This window comes from Gymnoscopelus microlampas (genome assembly GCF_963454915.1).
Source record: "Gymnoscopelus microlampas genome assembly, chromosome: 11".
Lineage (NCBI taxonomy): Eukaryota > Metazoa > Chordata > Actinopteri > Myctophiformes > Myctophidae > Gymnoscopelus > Gymnoscopelus microlampas.
The window spans coordinates 36,399,379-36,425,966 of record NC_139948.1 but is presented as its reverse complement, the minus strand read 5'-3'; the positions used below and the strand labels follow the sequence as shown (position 1 = coordinate 36,425,966).

General features: G+C 43.1%; 1 protein-coding gene across 4 annotated transcripts in view; it reads left to right on the top strand.

The window, feature by feature from the left end:
- The window catches only part of col5a3a (collagen, type V, alpha 3a), a 62,673-nt gene extending 45,092 nt beyond the window's left edge, over window positions 1-17,581 (top strand). For 2 of the 4 annotated variants that reach the window (XM_084072539.1, XM_084072540.1), the window contains 21 exons: window positions 350-403; window positions 2,614-2,667; window positions 4,686-4,739; window positions 5,165-5,218; window positions 6,013-6,120; window positions 6,215-6,268; window positions 6,373-6,426; window positions 6,695-6,748; window positions 6,979-7,032; window positions 7,176-7,283; window positions 7,634-7,687; window positions 8,364-8,417; window positions 9,061-9,168; window positions 9,387-9,440; window positions 9,786-9,821; window positions 10,335-10,388; window positions 10,493-10,793; window positions 11,041-11,153; window positions 11,406-11,474; window positions 13,451-13,684; window positions 14,394-17,581. In XM_084072539.1, coding sequence (XP_083928665.1) covers window positions 350-403; window positions 2,614-2,667; window positions 4,686-4,739; window positions 5,165-5,218; window positions 6,013-6,120; window positions 6,215-6,268; window positions 6,373-6,426; window positions 6,695-6,748; window positions 6,979-7,032; window positions 7,176-7,283; window positions 7,634-7,687; window positions 8,364-8,417; window positions 9,061-9,168; window positions 9,387-9,440; window positions 9,786-9,821; window positions 10,335-10,388; window positions 10,493-10,793; window positions 11,041-11,153; window positions 11,406-11,474; window positions 13,451-13,684; window positions 14,394-14,540 — 1,872 coding nt within the window. In that variant the 3' untranslated portion in view covers window positions 14,541-17,581. The remainder of the gene's footprint in view (window positions 1-349; window positions 404-2,613; window positions 2,668-4,685; window positions 4,740-5,164; window positions 5,219-6,012; window positions 6,121-6,214; window positions 6,269-6,372; window positions 6,427-6,694; window positions 6,749-6,978; window positions 7,033-7,175; window positions 7,284-7,633; window positions 7,688-8,363; window positions 8,418-9,060; window positions 9,169-9,386; window positions 9,441-9,785; window positions 9,822-10,334; window positions 10,389-10,492; window positions 10,794-11,040; window positions 11,154-11,405; window positions 11,475-13,450; window positions 13,685-14,393) is intronic. The other 2 variants (XM_084072542.1, XM_084072541.1) reach the window with 1 other exon arrangement.
- The last annotated feature ends 9,007 nt before the right edge of the window (window positions 17,582-26,588 follow it).

Here is a 26,588-nt window from a genome sequence, read left to right as displayed (position 1 = left end):
ATCTCACGCACCAGTCTTTCTACCTACTACAAGACGTTCCTTTTGCTCCACATGGGATTAAACAATATATTTCAAATAATTAAAATGAAATATATTCTGTATATATGCTTACTGTATATTTGTATACTTTTTTTAGTCTACTCCTAATTTACTTATAGTCTTGTTCTTCTTCTTCTTTTCACATGGCCAGCATGAGTTTCTGTATGTTCCATTTGTAAATCAAAGGGAGAAATAAATTTGATACGCGATGGATCAAAATGCCAGGATGTCTATTTATTTTTCCACTTCAAGCACTGCTGTACATGATTGTAATCTGTGTCTCCTAACCTCGCCATATCTTCTTCTGCAGGGCATGCCAGGCACACCAGGCGAGAAGGGCGAGACCGGTCATGTTGGTTTGATGGTGAGTACTACTAGATAACACTCATGTTGCCTTGTCTTTTTGTCACTGCTATCAACACTGTAAAAAGAGTGTACAAAACAGGTCCATTTGGTTCCATTGATACACTCTCAGAGTTCAATTATCAGCCAGTATTTTACAGTGTGTGCATCGGTTTGCTTATTTTATGCTAAAACCGATGCAATGCTACAGCTCAAAAATGCTTGAGCACCCGTCTTGGTGGATGGTTCCAATCCGGATTGACCCGCCGTCGCGTGATGGCGAACGGGTGAGAGCGTACGAGGCTGCGAGGGTTTGGAGGAGGTCCCGCGAAGAGCTAAATAAATAAACACGAGGAAAGAGAACAGGGTAGTCGACAGAGGAGGACGCACCAGAGCGATGAAGAGGAGGAACAGGAGGAGCGCTGCTCGGGAGCCAGGAAGACGGTGTGACAGCTGCTAATCAGATTAGCCTCAGTCTTGGCTGTCTAATGAGCAGAGCCTCCTTTGTGACTGGCTGGCGTCTCGGAGAGCTGTCAGCCGTGGACACACAGCACGCACCGCACGTCCTCTACAGCAGTGCTTCACTCAAACCTTTTCTTGCCATGGACCCCCCAACTTGATATGTATTTGGCCGAGGACCCCCCCCCCCCATCTGAAAATGTTTGGTGCGAGGGACCCCCAGAAGAAAATGCTAAAACACTTTCACGATTTTTAAAAAATGCTCAAAGCTCAGATGTACAAGCTTGCAGTGCGGCACGAAGTGACGCGCTGTGAGCTTATACATCTACTATTTTTGAATAGCCAATGTAAATATGGATAAAGGGGTTAAAATGATTAATATATATATATATATATATATATATATATATATATATATATATATATATATATATATATATATATATATATATATATATATATATATATATATATATATATATTTGTTTTACCTGTACTTCATGTTTTGGGGTGATAATGTGTTTACTGATCTTTTGTATTTTATGGGTTGCATTGAAAGAAGCTTTGTATGTATCTGTTCATGTGCCTTTGATGCAATAGAAAATCCATTAAACAAAGTTAGGAAAGAAAGGGGTTAAAATGATTGTGATGCTATTAACAAATGTTGCTAGGGACCCCCTGGAACCCCCTCAAGGACCCCCCTTTGAGGAGCACCGCTCTACAGGCCCTGCTCGATTCAGATGGGCGAAGGGGGCGCATCCAAATGAGAGCAAAACTAAAAAGAGAAATAGGAAGCAAGAGAGAGAGACAGACAGACAGACAGACAGACAGACAGACAGACAGATAGACAGACAGACAGACAGACAGAGAGGGAGACAGAGAGGGAGACAGAGAGGGAGAGACACACAGAGCACCACAGGGAAGCTTAATTCATGTGACTAGTCTCGCGGATCATAGGATTGTCTCCTCTAATGCTTCCATGACTTTCTCTCTCTCTCTCTTTCTCTTGCTATTGCTCTCGCTCTCGCTCGCCCCACCCTCCCTGGGCAGATTGTCTGTCTATCGGTCCTCCTCACAAGACTCTTTACAACAGAAGACTCTCTCCAAGACTTCTGAGCGTTTTGAGAGCTAAGCTCAACATCTGCTCAACCCAGGCCGGTGCTGAGCGCAGTCAGAATTAATTGCTCGTCGTTCTCTTGAGGTGGGCTGTGAAGATTCGAGGCCCACTTCAGTACTCTCATTTCAACTGCTGCCCAGAGAGAGAGAGAGAGAGAGAGGGAGAGAGACAGAGAGAGAGAGAGAGAGAGCGGTGCCTTGCATCTCACTGGCTAGAAGTTCCTCATTACCGAATAGAGTGAAAAAGAGAGAGGGAGAGTGGGGAAAAGGCAGACAGCGGGAATGACGGTGTCATATTGAGGGTAATGGCCTGTCCTATGTGTCACCATCATGTCACTATGATGATATGATGATGATCAGATGAGTGGGCTGCTCCATCTCGACATGATTTATAGCTCACATTCAATCGAGGAGGCATCATCCAAGTTTTACCTCACTTTGTGTGTGTGTGCGCGTGCGCGCGCGCTCGTGCATGCATGCATGCGTGTCTAACACCATTTGACTGTACCATATGTTCACGTGTGATCTTTACTCTGAGCTCGCTCTTGTAATGCGAGGATGGATACGAGTGTCTGCTAAATGCCTAAATTGTAAATTACGTTGTTATTGCTGCACCTGAGTTCTGAAAGAAAACCTCACTCTTATTTGTCTCCACAGGGACCCCCAGGACAGCACGGCCCTCGAGGTCCCCAGGGGCCCAGCGGTGGAGAGGTACAGCATGACTCAATTCCTTATTTTACTATTAAGCTTAGTCTAGTTTGTACCAAAGATTTGCAACGAGACAAAACCACTTTAAGCCCAATTTATATGCTGTCGGTAATGACACAATGATGCCAACGTCCGTGTAGCAATACGTTGCAACACATTGTGGATTCGTAGATTGCCTGTTACCCCCATAGTGTTACCCCATAACTTGTTGGTTGGGGGGGGCATGGGGGATATACCCCCCATCTTCCATACCAAGCAGTTCTTACATGAAAGCCCCCCCCCATACACCACCATTCCACCACCCCCACCCCCACCCTCATACCCTCCACACAAACCCTACCCCAGGCCGCTCTCCATCTTCCATAGCAAGCAGTCCCTACAAGACGCACCGAACGATAGTCCTTGTTTTTTAATATACTCCATCCCCAGCTGAGGTCATGTTCAGGTCAAGCAGTTTCATCATCATATTCCAATCATGAATTTCCACGTGCACATTAATTGAAAGAATATATCTGAATATTACCATGGTAATGAGACTTACACAAAAAACAATCGCAAATGGGATAATGTGTTACATGCCTCAATAATCCAGCTAATATCAGCAAATCCCAGCTGTCATAATTAAAAAATTCTCATTCGGGATATGAGCTTACCCTGGTAATTCTAAATGGGATATGCCGTTGCATTAAGACCAGACACCATTGCGCCTCTCGGAGTATCCAAAATAATTGTGTCACATTCAATTTCCTGTAGAAATGATCAGCTGTGTTTTATTGATACAGCTATTGATTTATTTTCTTTGTTCACCAAAACTTGAAGATACAGTATATACAGTACAATAGATTGGTTAACTCCCACAGTAAAAATGTACTGAGAAGGATGTGAAACAATGATGCCAAGTTCGTATTGTATCAGCACAATGCCAAATCCATTGATTTCCCCCCAAAAACATGTACACTTGACGCTGAATAGTATCTTATCCTTAATACAACTGTCTCTCCTTTCCTCAGACCCGTCCTGCTTTTGAAAGTTGAATTATTCAATAGTATTAGAATATAATTCCTGGGAGAGAGAGAGTTATATTTACCGCTCCATGAATCATTAAGGAGTATTAGACTATCATCCCTAGGAGGCAGTTATATTTACCTCGAGTAATGGCCATTTCTCAACAGCCTCTCACACGTCGGTCAATTATTCAGCAGTCAGCCGCAGACACAGAGCTCTACTGCAGGAAGAGTGGAATGGGGGGGGGGGGGGGGGGGTAGCAAGGACGGTGTGATCCATAAATGGATTGATACAGGAATGGTGGGAGAGAGAGAGAGGGAAGTGGATGGTATGAGAGGCGGGGTGTTAACAGCAGGGGAGTTCACTAGTGGTGTTCTGATCCACTCAGCCTGCACATCTGTGCACTCTAGCGAAGATTTGTTTTTGCTGTTGCTGTTTGTCTCAAGACGTCTAACAAAACACCCCCTTCCCACACGCACGCACACACACACACACACACACACACACACACACACAAAAACTATTACTCCTGTATCTCATCAGCGTGCAAAAGCACAGGAAAACTGCATGCAACCCCACGAAAGCACACACACACGCATGCACGCGTACATGCCCGCGCACGCACACACACACACACACACACACACACACACACACACACACAGACACACACACACACACACACACACACACGCATTTGCGCACACAACCCCCCCCCCCCCCCCCCCACACACACACACACACACACACAAAACGCAACACAAGCGAACTGAGAGATGGAATAGCTTATTCTCTACTGATACTATCCCCACAGCAGTTGACACACACAAGTTTTTCTCCTTGTTAGAGTGATAATGCTGCTCCAGTTTCTGCTGTCTGCGAACAGAACTGCTGACAGACAGCAACTGCAGCAACAACACAAAAAAAAGGCAGCGAGGGCTGGAATTTACAAGAAAATCACATGAATATTTCAAAGCCGCTACTGTTTTATGATGTTCTCTCTCTACCTTCCACAGGGGGCGGCCGGATTGCCTGGCGGAGTTGGTCAGCCTGGACTCGTTGGAGAGAAGGTCAGTGGTCCCCATTAGTGAAAAGGTTTGGTCGTAATGTGCTGTCTAGGGCTGCCTCCATCGATTATCTTCTTAGTGATTATTCTATCAAGAAGCGTGGGCTATATATGTATATATATATATATATATATTTATTTTTTTTACATTTTATTTATAAAATAATGCATTATTTTATACAACAGTGTCAAGCCAAAACAGTGAAAATAGCAGATCTACAACCTTACAACATCTATTTATTTTATTTATTATTTATCGTCTATTTATTCATACTATTTTAGAAATTGTTTGAAATTGTCCACCTATAATGACATGACCAAAATGGGGATTGATTATTAACTTATTAAATAACGATTATCGATTATTTTTTTATAATCAACTTACTTACCTGGCTTAGGCTTACCTGGGTGCTATACCTTCTCTTCCAGGGTGAAGACGGAGAATCCGGAGACCCTGGACCAGTAGGAGAGACTGGTGGTGCTGTGAGTCACATCTCTCTCTCTCTCTCTCTCTCTCTCTCTCTGTCTGTACAATTACAATTTAGACAAAGTGTGAGGTTGGAGTAAGCAACATGAGCCATAACCCATTAAGACCTGAGGCCGATTCTAAAAATGTCTTTGAAATCCTAACAGTTTTCTGAAAAACCTATGTTGCTATATTAGTGGGTTCTCAAACGTTTTCATGTCAAGGACCCCCAAAATGTATATGTATTTGGCTGTCGACCCCCATCTCAAAATAATTTTGTTCAAGGGACCACTCAGAAGCAAAGATTTGAGTTAAAATTGTTTCCTGTTAAAAAATGTCTATATTCAAAGATTTGCAAACCTTTTCACGATTAAAAAAAAAAATGTAATAGTCAACGCTAAGACCTAAAATGACAGATGTTTTCCCGGTTTTAATGGGTTAATGGCCGTTCACACCAAGCACTATAACTATAATGATAACTGTAAAGATATAATCATTCTAACTCAAGTGGATGGCATAGTTCACACCACAACTATAACAAAGACAATGGTGAACGATATAGTAATCGTTATCATTATAGAGCTTGGTGTGAATAGGCCAACAACAATATGGTACAGTAAGTCATAGTATAAAGTATATTGTTACAAAGTAACCAGAATAACAACAACCTTGTTGTCTTCTATCTAAATTAACAAGTATTACGTAGCATCGGCCTACTAAAGAAAACAAATTTTCTCAATCAACCTCTTCTGTTCCATAATCTCTCTCTGGCCTCTTCTCAACCATGCTCTGTTAATTATCCATCCCGCAGGGGGGTAAAGGCGACTTTGGGGAGAAGGGTGACGCAGGGCCCCCCGGGACAGCTGGACCCGCAGGAATCAGAGGAATACCAGGGGAGGATGGACCCAAAGGCAACATTGTGAGTTCACTGTGAGGTTGTATGTGTATAGCACAAGTAATGTTATATTGTATATATACGAGTCTGAGCTCTAACCTACTCATGTTGCCCACAGGGTCCCATTGGATTCCCTGGAGATTCAGGGCCCCCTGGGGAGGCAGGCGCCAATGTGAGTACATCACTGTATTAAGAAATATAGCGATGCAATATACTGTAGAGAGGCAACTAGAGATATCATTATTTTCTACCAACCTGTTTTGTTTTTTTGTCTAGGGAGTGGACGGGGGACCGGGGAGTAAGGGAGACAACGGAGACACTGGCAAAGCTGTGAGTACTGTATGATTTTTGTGATGATAATCTTATACATATATAATATAATGATATAATATATTATCTTAAATAAACGTAGAAACTAGAAACACCAGTATCTCCATTCTCTGCTCCTGCTGCAGTCCTGTAGATGTAGTGTAGATGAAGTCTTTGTTCTCTGTATTTACTTATTCATCATCGTCATGGCAAAGCTTTCTTCTCCATGTCTTTGTGTGACTGCATCTCTGCTTTAAAATTTTAACCCTTTGCTCTATGTTCTCTGCAGGGACCCGCAGGCGCCTCTGGAGAGCCAGGCCCTTCAGGACCCCCAGGGCGGAGGGTAAGTTTACTCATTTATGATCTATGAGAGGTTTGTGTGTCTACGCGTAAGAAACTGCACTTTGATTTGTGTGTGTGTGTGTGTGTGTGTGTGTGTGTGTGTGTGTGTGTGTGTGTGTGTGTGTGTGTGTGCACGCGCACGCGCGTGTGTGGCTCAAACATCTTCAAGTGAAGCAAATCGGTTGTCAATTCAACACAAATTCTTTTCTTTCTTTCCTTCCAACCAACCAGGGTCACTTGGGAGCTGCAGGAAAAGAAGGGAAGCAAGGAATGAAGGGATCAAAGGTAAAGCAGAAGTAACATGTTTGAGTATAGTATCATAACATACTATATCGTTCAGTATACAGTAGTATCATAACATACTATATCGTTCAGTATACAGTAGTATCATAACATACTATATTGTTGTATCTCCCTCTGTTCTGCAGGGAGGGACCGGTCCAGAAGGTCTGGTGGGGAAGACTGGTCCAGTGGGAGCCCAGGGACAGCCTGGGAACCCTGGTACAGAGGGCCTCAGAGGAATCCCAGGACCTGGGGTCAGTGCACTGTAGCCTTTAGCAACTTCAATATTCTGTTTGTGGGTGTTCATTCAACACACTGCTCAACCAATACCCACTTGGCCAGGGGAGATATTGGGTTTATGAGCTTGAGGCATGGCTGCCTCCAGTCGGTGTCCCTTCGGGTCTATGTCTCTCAATAGAAGGGTAGAGAGACCACCTCCGGCCACTGCAGATGTGCTAGTTACATAGTATTAACATACTCTACCATACATTAGAGTATGTTAATACCCTAAAACCCAGAAGTTTCCATTTGTTTCCACTCTGATTAACACATGAATAAAGTTCAAACTGAGGATTTTACTTTGCATGCTGTGTTCCATCTCCAGGGGGAGCAAGGGTTAAATGGACCACCAGGGCAGACCGGACCACCAGGACCAATGGTAAGAACCTTGCACTTGGCTGGCAGAAGTGAACCCTAAAGCAGTGGTTCTGAAAGTGGGGGACCCTCAGGGGTAATATGAGTTAATATACAGTAGCATCATTTCTTGTATGGCCTCATATATTTTCTGATGGGGGTCTGCAGCCAAATACATAGTATTTGGGGGTCCTTGACATAAAAAGAAGTTTAAGAACCACTGAAGCATTCTGGGCTCTTTGATCCAAATATTACCATTCAGTGCTGGTCAATAAATGTTTTGTATATTGTTGCTGTAGCAGCAGAAACCTTGTAAAAAAAAAAGAACCTGTGTTCCAATGGATCCAGTGTACTGTAGTTATTATTTAGTCACAAGCTGCTGTTAAATATTTATAAAAACCCACAGACAGACCTACAGTAACAACTTTCAACCTGGCGTCTCTATTTTGGGCACGTCAAAAATGGTGAAAATAGCAGCTCTACAAGCTTACAAAGCGTTGCATCGCGGTGCATTGTGAGGTTGTAGATCATCTATTTCCACTAGTTTTGCGAGACATTTCATAGGACTAGGTATAAAATAGGGCATTCATTTATGAAACACAAAACAAATATGAAATATGGAGATACAAGGTTTCTCTCCCTGACAGCGGTGGTGTGTGAGATCAGTGATGTGCACCAATAATGCCTTGACTTGTTCACAGGGACCAGCAGGACTTCCCGGGTTGAAAGGAGACCCAGGAACCAAGGGTGATAAGGTGAGCGCCTTATTGATTCAGCTCCTGACAGACATACAGACAGACAGAGAGCCAATAAATCTGTAGCGCACATAGTATGAAGCCTCCACTATCGCTGCTGTAGATACCAGTGGTGTAAAGTAACTAAGTACATGTACTCAAGTTCTGTACTTAAGTACAATTTAGAGGTATTTTTACTTTGCTGCAGTATTTTCAAGTTTCAGTACTTTTACTTCTACTCCACTACAAATATACAAATATTACACTTTTACTCCACTACAATTATTTAAAAACTTTAGTTGCTAGTTACTTATACAGTACACATACATACCATACATTACCCACTTCAGCCCTATGCATTTCGGCCATTTGAAAATCTATCTACAAGCTCACAATGCGTCGCGATGCAACGCATTGTGAGCTTGTAGATCTGCTATTTTCAAAAGATTTTGAAAACTTGTGAAATGGGACATTCTGCATAATGAGTACTTTCTACTTTTGATACCAATACCTTTGTACTTTTACTAAAGTAAATTCTGAATACCTGACTTTTACTTGTAACAGAGTATTTCTTCATTGCAGTGTTGATACTTTTACTTAAGTAAACAATGCGAGTACTTTTTCCGCCACTGGTAGATACGATGACCCCTGTTGTTCCCTGTAGGGTCACGGTGGTTTGATCGGTCTTATCGGACCTCCAGGAGATCACGGAGAGAAGGGAGACAGAGGCCTTCCAGGAAACCAGGGCACACGCGGAGTCAAAGGAGATGGGGTACGCCACAGTATATATATATATATATATATATATAAGGGCAAAAATGTATTGTTAATTTAACTCTAAGAGTGTACACTGTCAGAGTTAAATTAACGCTCAGGATTTTGCAGTGTACCATACAGTCATACAGTACATTGACCATATACAGTCATACATTGATTGAGATTAATATGAGGTGTGATTTGTTAAAAGGCATATTTGTGTTCCTAATCTAGGGTAAAGGTGGGCCCCCTGGTCCCAATGGTCCCCCGGGAATGGATGGACTATCGGTAAGCTTTTCTATCTATTGCTATTGTACCCACTGTACTTTTTCCTCAGATACACATGAATTCAAAGTGTATTTTTTTGTAATTTAGATACGTGATTGATTGATTGATTAATCAATTAATTTGACAAGCTTATTAAAGATATATAAGATGAAGCTATGTCCATACTACTGCTATTGGTACTAAGCTCCTGAAGTCAAGCATAAGCCCTGATGTTGAACTAAAGAATAATTGTTTAGTATTTTGCTGTACAGCGTGGAGGTCAATACTATGATATACAGTATGATCGTGTCATCAAGTTATCGCTTTCAACCTCCTCACCGATCCAACTCTCTGCTCTTCTTCTAGGGTGCAATTGGCGAGAGAGGATCAAAGGGAGACACGGTGAGTGTTCTGATCTCTCCCTATTCCCACGTTACCATTCCTGTCCTCGCACCCCAGCCCAGCTGTCAGCGACATATGCTTGGGACGAGAGAGAGAGAGAGCGAGAGCGAGAGCGAGAGAGAGAGAGAGAGAGAGAGAGAGGGAGAGAGAGTTTATTTGTGTCTTGGCTTAAATGCACCATGCTTCATAATGGCTATGCTTTTCTGTGTTTACTGCATGTCTTTGGCACTAAAAGCTTGCTGTACAGCCACGCTTGCCTTATGTGTGATTTTTTTCCAGTGGGCCCTTATAATAGGATTTGGTTCTGGTGTATGTGATGTGATGAAAACCACTATAGCGTGTCTTGAGAGCCAGGGCTTTGACCAAAGAGTGCTGATGCACATAGCTGGATAATCCTGTAAAGCGGCAGCCATATCTGCCCGGATAAAGGAAGGATTTGGCCAACTGGTGTGAGAAGGGTTCCAGGTGAGAGGATGACTGACACAGAGCTTTGTCATCCCCCCCATTCTCTAGGGTCCCGTTGGTCCCCGCGGAGACACAGGCAGGATTGGCCCCCCTGGACCCCCCGTAAGTATACTCAATTAACCGTGTCCCATTCTACTCGGTTCATCAGTATCGTCGATTTTTTTTGAAAATCCCCTTCCACCTCACCTCTCCCCTTTGACACCCAGGGACCCCCTGCGACCATGGTCCAGCCCCTGCCCATGCGGGAGGGCAAGAGGAAGAGGAAGAGGCACTCGGATCGGGGCGGCGGATCGGCCCCGTCGCAGGAGGACCACGCAGAGCCAGAGGAGGACGAGTTCTTCATGGGAGACCAGCCCCTGGAGGAGGCCGAGGGCATGGAGGAGGTGTTTGCCTCCCTCAACTCCATGAAGACCGAAGTGGAGCTCATGAGGAGGCCCCTGGGAACGTACGAGAGCCCCGCCCGCACCTGCAAAGAGCTCATGATGATCCACCCTGACTACAAAGACGGTGAGCAAAGAGATCGTTAAGTAATGAAACTCCCTTTTTAAATGTCTCGGTCCATTCAAGAAGGACTCCATCATCTTCTCCATATTTCAGCCCCTTTTTACTGAGGCACTGACTTTGTTAGCTTATGATGCAGTTCATCATTTCCCCCATGTTGTCATCATATTCTCGGAGGTGTGTCTGGCAGGACTACATCTGGTGTGTGATTGATGTGTTATTTCCATGCCAACCCCCCCCCCCCCCCCCCCAGGAGACTACTGGATAGATCCTAACCAAGGCTGTCACCGCGACTCCATCAAGGTCTACTGTAACTTCACAGCTGATGGAGAAACCTGTCTCTACCCTGACAAGAGGATTGAGATAGTGAGTCCCCAAAACCTACAGCTTGTCAAGCCTTTGAAAAGCTGGCTTTGCAAATCACTACAGGTCCCACATGGATCGAACGGCTTTGAAGACGCACACGCGTGCACAGAAGACGGAATATGTGCATCAGACATAGATATTATCACTTAATCTTTACATAAGTTCCACTGGCACACATGCGTGAGCGCACAAATACATGTGTACGATTTTGCACGTATAACGGCTCCCTCCTCTCTGTCCTTTTGTTTGCAGGTGAAATTAGCAGCTTGGAACAAAGAGAATCCAGGAGGCTGGTACAGCCAGTACAGGAGAGGCATGCAGGTAAATCAAACGCCTCCAACCATTAATCTCTAGCATTAGTCTTGTCCCGCTAAATTACCCGTTCTAATTGAGAACGTTTGGAGCAGGAACACCCTAGCCTGATTATCAGCCTGAAGCTGCGTGGAGCTTCAGTCTGAAATTGGCTGCAGTGTCTGCGATTGCAAGGGGGAGGGGATTTGAATTTCGCTAAACCAATCACAAAAGATCCACGGATCCGCCTACATCTGACATCATCGCACGGCTTGTTTTAGCAGATATTCGCTGATTGGTTTGTGGTTAGACTCAGCCCCACCTCCGACTTTCATTGGACGGTACTGGAGGGTATCGAAGATATCCTAAGCTCCCATTTCAACACCAGACCAAGAGGCAGTCCACTCAGAGAGTGGGAGGGGTCTATGGTTTGGAACCAGGCAAGGAACACCCCCAAGAATATAGATAGATGATTGTGAATAATAATAATACAAATAATAATAATAATAATAATAACTAGTCCATACCCGGTCGGCGCATCCGTCACAAAAACGCAAATTTACACAAAAACGCGAACAAACAGCTGACAGTTGGGGAAATCAAAATACGTGCTTCGCAGTTAGGTGCACCTGGTAATGGTCAATGGCTGTGTGCGAATTCAGATCAATTGCTCCAGCCACTGAGGAGAACCGGGCAGAACAATTTTGGTCTCACCACCACTACAGAGGTTTGTCAAATTATAGGAGGATATACAAAAATGTAAGTACGATTATATAATAAAACGTAGAATCTAAAAACGTAGAACTATGATAAAAAAACACCCAAAAAAAAACCATCATAATCACTACAGTTAGAGATTTAAAACTTTAGTTACAGTTCAATTCAACCAGTTCTGAGAACAGAATGTTTTTGTTTGGCTAGAGGTTGGTTTTAGCAGCGAGGATGACTCACTCACTCACTCACTCACTCAGAGTGCTTGTTCATTTCTTTTTCTCATCTCCTTCACTTTTCCCATTGAAATCTTGATCCCACACTAAAGGCAAGCTATGCTAACCTCGGATAACCTGCCCCGTGCCTTTACATACATTTATTCATGAATATAAATTGGGAGATTTATAAACAACTGACAAGGTTGATAGAAATAAAATTGCTACTGTCACACCACGTCTGACATTCACATTGTGGGATCAGTCCTCGATTGGTTTATATTCACTATGTAGCCTCTTCTCTGTGAGAAAGACTGCGCCAGAATTATGCTGTTGTTATTGATATTATTGGCTCTATGTCAACTTGCAACTTCAACTTGCAACTTTATTTGTCCCTGGAGGGCAATTGGTTTTTGCAGCAAGACATAGATGCAAGACATTAAAATGCAAAAAAAAAAATCAAAAGTGGGAGGAGGGGTACTGAATGTAGCTGATACTGGGAAAACAACAGTGGTCTCTGGTTGACCTTCCCAATTCTAGAATCACACACAAAATAATTGTATAAAAAGCTGTATACAAGAATAAAGTGGTTAGTTAACAGTTACAAGATCAATGTCACCATTATAAATACAACGTAGATACGGTATGTGTGAATACTTGTACCTACTGCACTCCTTTCTTATGCCTCATGTGACTTAATATAGACTATAATATATAATATATTTTCTTTGTATGTTATACCATTGTTTCCCAAAAATAGGGTCATGACCCACTTTTGGGTTGCTGGCCCATTTTTATGGGAGTAAATACGAGTTACAGTTTTACTTTTTTTTGGAAAGATTAATATTATTCAAAAGATTTTCTAAAATAAAACGTAATCATTCATAGAATAAATCCCCCCAAAAATGCAGAAATTACATTTTAAAACAAAAAAAAAATGTGAAAATAGCAGATCCACAATCTTGAACATGTAGATCGGCTATTTTCACTATTTCTGATTAGGGCTTAAGTGGTTAATACTGTGTTTTTGGCTTGGTTTTGGGAAACACTGTTGCATACTGTGCCTGCTGTGTCCCGCAGTTCTCCTACATTGACAGTGATGGGGCCCCAGTCCACGTTGTCCAGCTGACCTTCCTGAAACTTCTCAGTGCCACGGCCCACCAGAGCTTCACCTACACCTGCCAGAACTCTGCAGGCTGGTTCGACAGCACCGCGCGCTCCTACCAACATGCTGTGCGCTTCAGGGGCAGTAATGACGAGGAGCTGACCCAGGCCAAGAGCCCCTTCATCCAGACAGTGCATGACGGATGCCAGGTCAGTGTGCCAACGAGAGAGAGAGACAGAGAGAGAGAGAGAGAGAGAGAGAGAGAGAGAGAGAGAGCGAGAGCGAGAGCGAGAGCGAGAAAGCGAGAGAGCGAGAGAGCGAGAGAGCGAGAGAGAGAGAGCGATCCGGCTGATCCGGAATTAGCCGTAATGAAGCTAATGTGTTTATCAGTTGTGTTATACGGTTGTCAGATGGTGCTTGATTCAATAAGTGTCGTGCAGATGGTAGCCATCAGATTATTGGTTCTAATGTAAATGGGGATTCAGGACAGACCGGGGAGAGATAACGTTGGCTAATGTAGACCAGTGGTGGAAAGTAATTAAGTACATTTACTCAAGTACTGTACTTAAGTACAATTTTGAGTATTTCCATTTTTCAATACTTCATACTTCTACTCCGCTACATCTCAGAGGCAAATACTGTACTTTTTACTGTACTTTTTGGCTATTTGAAAATTGCCAATGTACAAGCTTACAACGTGTCAAATCGTGATGAGCTTGTAGCTCTGCCATTTTCAAAAAGGTTTGACAGATTACATTTTTGTACTTACAAAACTTTTGTAATTTTTACAATTTGTATTTGTACATTGTGGTATTGCTACTTTTACCTAAGTAATTCTCCTACCACTGATGTAGATGAAACAGATTCTAACTCGGGTGTGTTTGTTTTTGATTTGTTGTTTGTCTTTTTCACATGCAGTCTCGGAGGGGCCAGGAACGGACAGTTCTAGAAATTGACTCTCCATCAGCCGAGCTGCTCCCTATTATAGACGTTGCTCCATCAGACTTTGGCAACAGCAACCAAAAATTTGGCTTCCAAGTTGGACGCGTATGCTTCAATGGTTAACATCGGGGCCAGCAACACAAAGAATGTTCTGCACAAGTTGTGAATGGAAAATGAACCAAAAAAAAAACTGGACTTTACCACTGCCCCCAAGCAATATTTATTATATGTTCCTATAAGAGGTGTGTCTGTGGTATATTTTGTAAGACTCTTCGACAACCAACCACTGAGATACTCTATTCCATGGCTCTACATCAGCGAGAAACCCAGCAATACAGGGGAACAAGAAGAAGAACAAAGAACGTTTATGAAAGGGAAAACTTCCATTTAGACATATTTAATTTTGTTGTTGTTTATTTCTCTTTTTGTCTCACCTTTTGATGTGCTGTTGCTGTTGAATCCGCTAGAGTTAGAAGTACTGCGACACTTAACAATGAACAATTTTAAAAGATAGACGGTCCATCCATTTTTTGGATAGGAACTGTTTATCATTCTGTGGTATGGGTCTAGTGCAGTGGGATTTTTTTTTAGGCCAGTGGTTCTCAAACAATGTTGTGTTAAAGACCCTCAAAGTGATACATAATATTAGGTTGCAGACCCCCCATTTGAAAATCTGCTGTGCCAGGGTCCCCTATTAAGTATAGATTCTTACAACTGTCTTTACTATAGGTGGGGAGATAACAGTGGATAGAGTAAAACATATGATCTGAATAGTCATAATAATAATTGTGAAAAGACCCCTGTGGGTACCTACTAGGTACCAGTTTTGGCTCTTTTCCACTACAAGAACTAAGTGAAAGTGAACTGTGCCATGCTGTGTATTTCACAGGGTCTGGATTTGTTCCCATATCCTACATCACCCAGATTTTGTATTTATTTAGGATGTTCCTCCACCTTCAGGGGTAGTTCTGGTTATAATGGAGACAAACAAACAAACAAACAAACCAAGAAAATCACAGAACTTCAGGGGTTCTGGAAGTCTCTGGGTTGTCCTTCATGGTCGAAAAGAGCCATTTGAGAACCACTGTTTTAGGGCATGGTGCAAATTAGTTGCTGCCTTAAGGATTATCATTTGTGGGGTGGAATTAGCTTCGGACGCTGTCGTTGCCTACTCATTTGCATGCTCCGATTTCTTTATGCTGACAACTGCTTAGCTGTTGTATACTAGCCTAGCATATTAATTCCACGCGAGTAGCATATTTAATTCTGTGTCCAGGAATGATAAATTGTATTTTTTACCCTTCAACTGCAGTTTGCTCAGTGAATGACCTTGATTAGTATTCAATAGGTGTTGCTAGTTATTGAGCCTGACACTTACTTGAACGGATAAGGTTGTTTCCTTTATTGGACTGGTTCGCTCCACAGGCCTGATAATAGGAGGCATTTTTAGCCCTCCGTGTCTCCACAGATTACACTACTCTGTGTGTCATCTTTGCACTCCTACTGTGGTACATACTTGGTATGACAGACCTCAACGGCTCGGCTGTGGAATATTTCAGGGGAAGGATGAGATTACCAGCATGCTGATTAAGCATAATGATCTCTAGTCTTCACTGCAGTCCTTGATATCAAATGACATTTCATGCATTTCTTGAAAGCATTTTGCTATCGCCTAAAAACCCTTCTCTTCTCTGTTCGCTTTTCCACCACCTGTTTTTTGTCTTTTTTTTTTAATGCTCTCTCCATTTTGTTCATATGTTCAAACTTTGACAATATATGTTGGTGCTTCTTTTACATGTTATGCTCTTCATTGGTGCTAAAAAAATGATTCTATTGTTTAAAGTGACTGTGTTTACAGTATGTGTTTCTTTAGGCAGGGCTAGAGGACTGGGAAAGGAGAGAGTTACTGTATTGGTAGCTCTGTTATAGAAGACAGCTGTTAAGAAAACACCCTAAAACAGCAGTTCCCAACCTTTTCTGGATCAGGGCCCACTTGAAAATCTAGAAAGCGTTCGTGAACCACCCACCTGACAGCTTATCTGCTAAGTGGGCCGCGTGCGGTTTTCAGAGAATGTTTATTCTAATGATCAATCCATCGATTATGTTCCGGCTTGGATCAACCATCATGATCATAGTATACTTTATGTTGTTATTTATTGGTATCACTATGAAGACACACTTTTCAAGGTTTTAAAGAAAAAATACCATGTTATTTTCTAATAATTATCATTTATCATTAAAATCTTAGTGTTTTGCCAATTACTTGGGGGCCCACCAGGTTGCGAATCATTGCCCTAAAACACACGAGAGGGGTCCACTGGGTTATCTGCCCTAGTTGATGCCCCACACCAAGTTAATCACCCTCTTCTGGGCATGGCATAATGGGCAAATATTTAGCAATAATAGGCAAACATTCGGCAGAAATAGCAGATCTAGAAGCTCATGACATGTTATGTTGCGGTGCATTGCATCCGATATTTTCGGCAAAGGAATATATGTAGAGGGAGAAAAGGGAGGGGGCCAAGTATTGAAACCTGGGGTAAACCAGTCATTGAATTTCATATAGTAGGGTTTAAGTGGTTAAAAAAGCAGTTAGGTGCACACCAAGTTTCGTTCTAGAGATATAAACACTACAGATATTACAGCTTTAATTAGTTAATTTATGTAGTGCCTTCATACTGTACATGGTTTCTCTACCACAAACAATAGACTGTTCATCCCGTCTCCATCAGGTGTTAGTATTTAAACATTCCAGTGATGAACTCCCCTCCAGTCCTGTCCCTTGCCCTGCCTTTCCTGTTTATAGTGTTTTGTTGCTCGAATTTTATATACTGTACAGTTATTCCAAGGACTTGAGTTATGGTCCGTTTGCCTGAGTGAGAAATAAGTGTATTTGTTGAAAACAAAAGAGATGTGCGAATAATGATAATAAACAGGAAACCGAGCGGGTAGAAAATAGTGTGTTTGCGTGCGTGTGTGTGTGTGTGTGTGTGTGTGTGTGTGTGTGTGTGTGTGTGTGTGTGTGTGTGTGTGCGTGCGTTCATGTGCTTGGTTCTGTGCGGCTGTCTGGAATGTCCACCCAGATACAAACAAGCCTCTTCATTACCGGCCAGTTCTGCAACATTCATTCAACCAGGCTGCAATCAGCATCCCCACACAGCAGATGTAATCAACTCTGATTCGTTCCCCAGTTCATTTATTTCAATTAGCTTGTGTTTCATTCCTCGAGAGGGGAGCAGAGAGGAGACGGGCGAGGGGAGGATGGTGGGATGGAGGGGGGCGGGGGGGGGGGGGGGTAGAGATAGAGACTGGGAGGGTGGAGGGCACTAATGAAATGGCTGAGGATAAGAAACAGTCATGGAGATTTGGTCTGTTCACTGGAGATAGCGATGGCTCAGTGTGTGTGTGTGTGTGTGTGTGTGTGTGTGTGTGTGTGTGTGTGTGTGTGTGTGTGTGTGTGTGAGAGAGAGAGAGAGAAGGGGAGAGAGACAGACAGACATACATACAGGCAGACAGTGAGATATGGTAAGGTACACACACACATACTCGAAGATTACTTCTGCTGTGTTCTGGCTCCCTGGTTGTTGACTAATTCATGTTGTACAGTATAGTATGTGCATTTAGCAAGTTACTGTACAACTCAGTTACTGTCACGTTACCTCTCTTGCTCTCTCACCCCACTCTCTCTCACTCTCTCTGTTGTTATCTCTCTTGCTAACACAAACACAGACACAATAATTGCGTTCAACAAACTCAACAAACATCACACGCACTCACGCGCGCACGCACACACGCACGCACGCGCGCGCACGCACTCATTCAGTCATTCACTCACTCACTCACAGTTATCTGCAGGCCAAGGCCTGTTCTCTCTCACACATCAAAGTACAAGGCAGCCTATCCCCTTTGGGGCCCATTCCTCAAGGTTAGCATCAATGGCAGAATAAAGGTTACCGTGTATTTTTTTCTTCGTTCCCCTCTCTTCCGCTCAATTGAATTTTAACCACAGTAAGCTCTTGACCAGGAAAGGTCACCCATTTCCACTGCCTCTGAATAATGATCGAGTTAAAGTGTATCACAACCGTCTACAGCGTACCCTTTTGTACCAGCCCCCTGCGGTGAGGCCCATTACAGTATATTATGGTGATGGAGCCATGCCCGAGGATCATTTATCATACATATTGTGTAAAGCTTGAATGTCCAAAATGAAATCTTTTCAGGAAATAGAAAAAATAACCTGTGTTCCAATGGATCCAATTACGGATGGGACGATAATATTGTTTATTGTGATAAATAAATGCTCACAATAATCATATTAAGAATCATATATTTTTCCGTCCACACAAAATATCTTTCACAAAAAATGCAGATTTGTATAGATCTGTAATAAATCTGACATTTTTGGTTAATGTCCCCCCCCCCCCCAGAATATGAATGCTGGGTTGAAAATGGTTAACAAAAGTGGCATTTTAAGAGTTTTAAGCATATTTTGAATATCGCAGTAATTGGATTAATCGCAATTATTTTGGCCACAGTAATTGTGACATGACATTTTCATATTTTCCCATCCCTATATCCAAATATCATTTAGTCACAAGCTCTTGTTAATACTTTGGTTAGATATTATTAAAACTCTCAGACAGATTTAGCCACTTTGAACCTGTTGTCTCCCCCAGGAGTCAGCTCTTAGGCCCCTCCATTTCTTCCTTTACACTGGATCCCTTGGCTCTGTCATTTCTGCGACCAGGTTCTCAATCTCCACTATCACTGCTATGCAGAAGAACAAACTGTTTTTCTTCATCCCTCCCACTGCCTCACAAGTTGAAATGCACATCTCCATGTGCCTGCTGACATCTGTTAGTGGATGTCTTCTCACCATGTCCAGCAACACAGACAAAACTCCTGCAGGATATTTTCCATTGACAACATCCTGCTGACTTATTTTCAAACTGCCAAGAACCTGGGAGAGATCCTGGACAGTCAGCTGTCCTTCAAAGCACACATTGCAGCGGGTACTCGCTCTGCTCAAAGCAGTTATCCTAGCTGCTTATCCAGGCTTCCTTCATCTTCAGGTTTGATTACTGAGCTAGTATACCACAGCACGCCTAGAATTCAACCTAGCAAAATGTCACATCTCTCCACTTCTGCAATTTTATACGGTTTATACGGTCACGTCACTGGCATCTGGCTGCGGTTCACATCCAGTTAAAAACACTGGTGATGACCTGCCTGCAGCCCGCTATGATCAGCAAACACAGGACATCTGTCCCTCCTGGTCCCTACAACCTGGCCAATGCTCCAGGTAATCTAGACCCTTCACCCTCTTACCGTAGCTCCTAGTGTGGAATGACCTCTCTGTCCATCATTCATGACTGCGGCCACTCTCCATCTTCCACCACAATCTGAAAACTTGCCTCTTCAGACTTAACCTTCACCTCAGTATTTATGTTGCATGTAGATACTGTTGTAGATGCTAGTTACAGTGTATTATTTAAATATATGTTGTTGGCTTGTTCACAGATGCTAAGGATTTTATTTAGTATGTTCTTTAGTTTTTTAGACAAACAAAATCTTATGTCTACCGGCTATTGGAAAGAATCCAGGTGTTGCTAAGTGTTTGCCACCCTCCACCTCTGTGGCTTTGCTGGGGTTCCTCTGATTCTCAGGGACACAATCAAGTATTTGTTAAAAACACATTTATTGCAGAGAGGGGCAATATCTTACAAGCAAGAGCAGATGGAAAGGCTGTCACAGGTTGGAAGAGGATAAAGCAAGAGAGGTGAGGTTGAGATGGTTTGAACATGTGCATGCGTAGGAGAGATGAGGGGTATATTGGGAGACGGATGCTGAAGATAGAGCTGCCAGGCAAGAGGAGAAGATGAAGGCCAACTAGGAGGTTTATGCATGCGGTGAGAGAGGACATGCTGGTGTCTGGAGTGGCCGAGGAAGATGCAGAGAACAGAAACATAATTATGGAAATGATCTGCTGTGATGACCTTGATGGGAATTAGCCAAAAGAAGGAGTAGCTAGTAGTGATTGGCTCGCTGAAAGAAAACGGCAATCTAAAAGCCTACCATGGGTGGTCAACTAGGTTCTTCTTTCCTATGGCCACCAATGTTGAACTCCACATGTCAATGGGAAGCTCCACCCCTTCACTCGTATATAAGTGAATGGGACGTGTACGTTTCTGTCACATATATGCGTGACCCTAGACATAAGTAGGTAGATGCCTCTTTGGTCAGTGGCAGCATGTCAACACCACCCATATTATGTGGGGACTAGGGAAGCTTGTCATAACTCCACTGCAAGAAATATGCCTGAGTTGTACCTTATTGTTATGTAAGATTAGGTGTTTTAGTATATATGAAAACCCACTTTTTTATTTACCCACATATCCTATACAATATCCTATCCTATAAACTATATTTTATTTAGAGACTTCAGTTCAGGATTAACCATCTACAATGAATCATTTACCATTTATTGCAATGATATTGCATTAAGTTTGGCTCATGTGATATTACAGATTATCTGCGCAAGCATGACACAGATCTGAAATCACAAACCCCCCGAGCAGAGCATGAAATACAGTTATTACATGAACATAACATTGAACCTTCAATGCATAATTAAACCACACCACATATCATAGCACAATCCATAGAACCACAGTACAATCCACAAATCTGCCTATTAACAATAAGAACTAAATGCCACAGGGAGAGGGGGGGGGAGGTGGAGGAATTCTGCCACTGACAGCTGTACAACTGTCTTTGACATATCTGAGCGTCCATCTCCTCAGCTTGGAAGACGTTTACGTGGGGATGTGCCTGGACAGGCTGGGGATCCGGATCACGCCGCCGCCAAACGAGTTGTTCTATTTGTGGGGATTGAAGCCCTTCGACAGGGACAGGTACAGCCGCCTGGTCACCTCTCACCACGTCACGCCCACTGAGATGCTGGACTACTGGCACCGCCTGCACCCGGAGGCCCCGCTACCAGCCACATGCAGCACCGCTACTAGCCACATGCAGCACCAACGCATTCTCACTCCCAACATGGCAAACGGGGCAGGGACAGTGTTGCCAGATTCTGTGAGAGAAACAAGCAACCAGGTCTAGGAAAACCAGCCCAAAAGAAGCGACTATGGGCCACATGGGGGGGGAAGAAGAGGCCCCGGACAGCGCCGACCGGGAAAAACGACCACGAGCGGCTCTGCCGAGAACCAACAGGGAGGGGCCGGACACCGCACCTGGAACCTGGCGGCGCCCGTCCAGGTCCAGACGTCTCGGCAGGCCGCCCGGCGTTCGGCGGCCGCCGACCCGGGGCGAAGGAGGAACTGAAGAAAGGACGGGAAAGAAGGAGACGAAAGGAGGGAAAAACAAGGCAACAACGATGAACCACAAAAACACGGCAGAACGCGAACAAAACCAAGAAACAAAACCAAGACTTAACTTAAGCAAGCTAACTGGGGCGCACGGGGCAGTCCAGGAGGTAATGGCCCGAGACGCCATAGTACAGGCAGAGGCCTACATCTAGAAGCGACCCTGGCCGGCGGCCAAACGTCGATCTTATACCGGGTCCAAAGCATGTGGGAGCGAATGCTCGCGCGAACCCCCCTCACAGGAGAAGGAGCAGGATCAGGATGGCGAGGTCTCGCCCTGGCCGGGGACTGACGACGGGCCTCCACCACCCGATCCAGACGGCGCGCCACCCCCCCACAGAGGGGGGACCTCTCACGGTGAGCTCCCGGACGGGGAGAGGGACGGTGATCGACAGAAGCGGCCCTCCGGCGATGGTCTCTCTCCCTCTCGCGGGGGAGGCGACGGCTTTCCCCCCGACGACGACCTCCGACGATGACCACGAGCTCTCTCGCGGGAGAGAGAGGACGACGGTTGCCCAGAGGCGACCCCTGGCGGCGAGCTCCCCCCGCGGGACGGAGGACGGGTACAAGCCCTCTCCCCTGGGGCCCGCCGAAGGAGGAGGACGACACCTCGGGCACCAGGCTGAGCCCCGAGTCGGAAGCTCTGGAGGAGCCGCCCCACGCGCCGGGAGCTCCGTTGGAGCGGATCGTATCCACCACCACCCGGCTCCCCTGACTGGAGCATCCGCTCCCACATGCTTTGGACCCGGTATAAGATCGACGTTTGGCCACCGGCCAGGGTCGCTTTTAGATGTAGCATCCGCGTCTCCGAACGCGCCAGGGTGTCCAAGATGGCGTCGAGGCAGCCTTCCAGGCCAGGCGGACGGGGGACTCCTCTGCCCGTACCGCGCTCCGCTGGGTCCATAATGGTACTATGATACTGTCACGTGTGACACGCATGGTAGAGCAGGACCCAAGAGCAGAGTCGTACACGGCGGAGGAAATAAGATGGCAACTGAGACTTTACTGAAGAATAAATCAACAAACAGAGAAACCCCTCACACACGAGGGAAACGAGTGTTATGTCACGACACAGGGGGAAATACACAAGACAGACCAGACTGGGCCGTGCCAAGGATTAGCATCTTATTTAAAAGAGCTTTTACGTCCATACGGTTCGATATATTCATCAAGACACACTCAACAACCTTTTTTTTTGTATACCTGGTATACAGAAAGAAATTGGGAGACGTTCATTTAAGTTTAAAGCACCTGACTGACTGGAGCAATTTACCCATTGCAATTAGATCAATTATTTCATTTCCTGTTTTCAAAATGTCCTTACTTGATTCACTCAAATCTAACTGTTCTTGTTTCTTATTTTTGTTTTTCATAATCGATTGTGTTTAGATTATTTTTGTATTATCTATTTTCAGTTTTATAGATGACATGTGTAACAGATGTAGAACGGTCTGGGATGGTGTGAGAGCCCTCATGTGTATGTTTTGTTGTTGACGAATGTTATGTGATTGTTTTTTGTCATTGTTTGTATGCTGTGCCTGAGGACCCCCTGACGACCCCCTGGAAGAGGAGATGATGCATCTCAAGGGGTTTATCCTCCAATCAGTGGTGGAAAAAGTACTCAAATTCTTTACTTAAGTAAAAGTACCAATACTGCAATATAAAAATACTCTGTTACAAGTAAGTCAGAAAAGTAAGTCCAGAATTAAAATTTTACTTGAGTAAAAGTACAAAAGTATTGGCATCAAAATGTACTTAAAGTACCAAAAGTAAAAGTACTAAATATTTGAAAATAGCAGATCTACAACGCGTCGCATCGCGACGCGTTGTGAGCTGTATATTTTTTTGTGACTATTTTCAAATAGCCTAGGTATAAAATAGGTTTAAAGTGGTTAATGTATGTTTCATTATATCATAAATTATATCTGAAAAGTAACTAGTAACTAAAGTTTTGAAGTAAATGTAGTGGAGTGAAAGTACAATATTTGCCTCTGAGATGTAGTGGAGTAGAAGTAAAAGTATTGAAAATTGGAAATACTCAAGTAAAGTACAAATACCGCAAAATTGTACTTAAGTACAGTACTTAAGTAAATGTACTTAGTTACTTTCCACCACTGCGATCAGGCAATGCACACATGAAAAGGCCAGCAATGTGTCGATGTGTATCCCTAACCAAGACTTTAAACCCCTAACTGCTCCCAGAGCGCTGTAGAATGACGCTCACTGCTCCTAGTTGTTATAGGATGGGTAAATGCACAGGACACATTTCCCATAATGTGCAAATAAATATACAGTGACAAAAAAAACACCCCAAGGAGTGAGGACCATTCTATTCTTCTAAGAACATTGCTATTGTTATTCCTGCCTGCCACCAATGTCAAAAGAAAATGTATGAGCCAAGTCCTGCTGCTTATGAGGATAATATCAACACCAAAGTAGGCTACCTCAGAAGCACTGTCAAATAATGTTGGCTTTCATTCTGTAAATTATGGCAATAATACTGTAACATATGATGTTAAGACTTTATGATCAGCAACTACTACTCAGTATTTCAGAAAGGCATTTTCCATATAGTTGTACTCTTATCTTTTCTATTCAATTCACATCTACAATACTATGGCAAAACAATGAAATAGGCTACCAAGAGTTGAGCAATGAGGAAAGTTCCCTTTGCCAACTGATCCTGGGGCTTAGTTCAGTGAAGCCTGCAAACCATTAGGACAACCATCTGTTAAGTTTTCTTTTTCTTTTTTACCTCTCTTTTTTTGGTAACTAAACAAAAAGCAAAATATCACTCAAAACCCTCAGTCTTTGAATCTTTTTTTCTTTTCTTTTTTAGCCCAGACACCCTGAGCATCATCAGACAACCTGAACCTATGGCTGTTAAAAAGCTGAGAAAAATTATGAAGACTTATTCACTGGGTCTCTTGTATTTCCATATGAAGGATAATATAGATACACTTTACAGATAATACATTTTAGTATTTACACACCATATCTCACTTTTACATAATCCTTATGCATGTACAGATTATGAAAACCCTAACTCAAAGGAAATATTATGAGTAAAGTACAGTACCTGAAACAGATTTAGACTCAACAGATCAATATCGTTTCATTGGGCTCCCAAACACTGAGCCACATTATTCTTCAATTTAAGAATACTGTTTCAAGAGACAACCTTGTGAGAAGAATTTATTAGCTGTTAATCAGATTAGATTTAATTGATTTAGGAGAACTTAAACATAAACCAGCCTCAATATGGACATGACAGAAAGCATGCTAATGCAATGTAAATGCCCACAGGACACATGTTATTTACTTCATTTGATTTTGGTTTTGTATATTGGTATTATTTTCCTCTTTTTGTTTGGTGTGTAGGTTTATGTTAGAGGCCCTTTAGTGGGCCTTGAAGCCGTATACGGTTAATATGTTTGTAGGATAGCATAGGGTGGCATAGTCACTTATATTGTTGTGCCACATTCTTTTTTTTCTTTCTTTTTTTTTTTTTACGAAAAATAATGCCCTAATTTGGGTTGAAGAGGTTAAGGTCACCCACAGAAGCCCCAGTGTACCTGTACTTTTCTGTTCACTTCATTATCTTGAACACTCTTAGTCATGTCAAAAAGAGAAGGATGACATCTCATCAATTTTAATATTTAATCTACAATGGTCTGGGAAATGATTTTGCCTCCTTTTGCAGGTTTTGTAGTAGGTCACTTCATCATGCTCTATATTTCAATATTTATTAAGTTGGCAGCTTGAGTAATTAATCAATTAGGGTATTGATTAATATTGAATATTATATTTGAATATAATACTGTAACAGCTGTAAATGTAATAGCCTAATTCATTATCAAAATAGTTATTGGGCCTTCAGCAGTTGAAATGTTTTCCTTTTTTTGTTAACTGCATCATTCTACTCTTTGTTCACAGTTGGGTATGCTTTTTAATTCATAGTTGGATTTTCTTTTGCTTGGTGGGAGCTGCATAGGATAGCATTTTGGTACAGTATGTCTTTTTTACTGTATCGGTTGACAAGCTGCATCCATCCCGATCTGATCTAGAATAGTTGTCAGTATCTTGTGATGAGCACGATGTATTCTCACCGTGTACTGTTTACTGCACAGATCTACAGATCTCGGTGGTGCAATGGTTTCTGTGTGGTTTTACAGCTGGGCTGCTGTGTTATGTGTTGTGCTGCTGTTCAGTGCTACGAGATGGCCAGAGATGCAAGCCGTTGTGCATTGATGAACTAGTTTCTCCTCCAGTGCTTATAGACCCAAGAGTATACTGTATACCAGTGCATCCCATAGGCAGTGAATTCCTTAGTCGCTGCATGGTATTATAACAAGATCCCTACTTTCATTCCCTCTGTCTGTGTATCTCTCTCTCTCTCTCTCTGTCTTGGCTGTCTTGCACTTACATCTCTGCCTCATTACTCCGGAGCTGAAGATTGTAGGGATCCTGTTCTCTCGTTTGTCTGTCTGTCTGTCTTCATGTCTTCCCATCTACTCTGTCTCTATGCCATTTTAATCCCCTCTTTTTCTTACATTCCCAAACCCCAGCTTTCTCTTCGATCACTTGACATTGATATTAACTAGGTTGAACGTGTCACCAATCAGTGAAAAATGAACAAATTAAACAAGCGTTCAGATTAATAAGAGTGTGGTAATAGGATTTGATGTATCCAGGTTCAGGTTTCTATTCATCCAACCAAATCCGGATGTTGTGTCACGGTGGATAACACAGTAAACATTTTTCACAACGGGGATGATACGAGTGC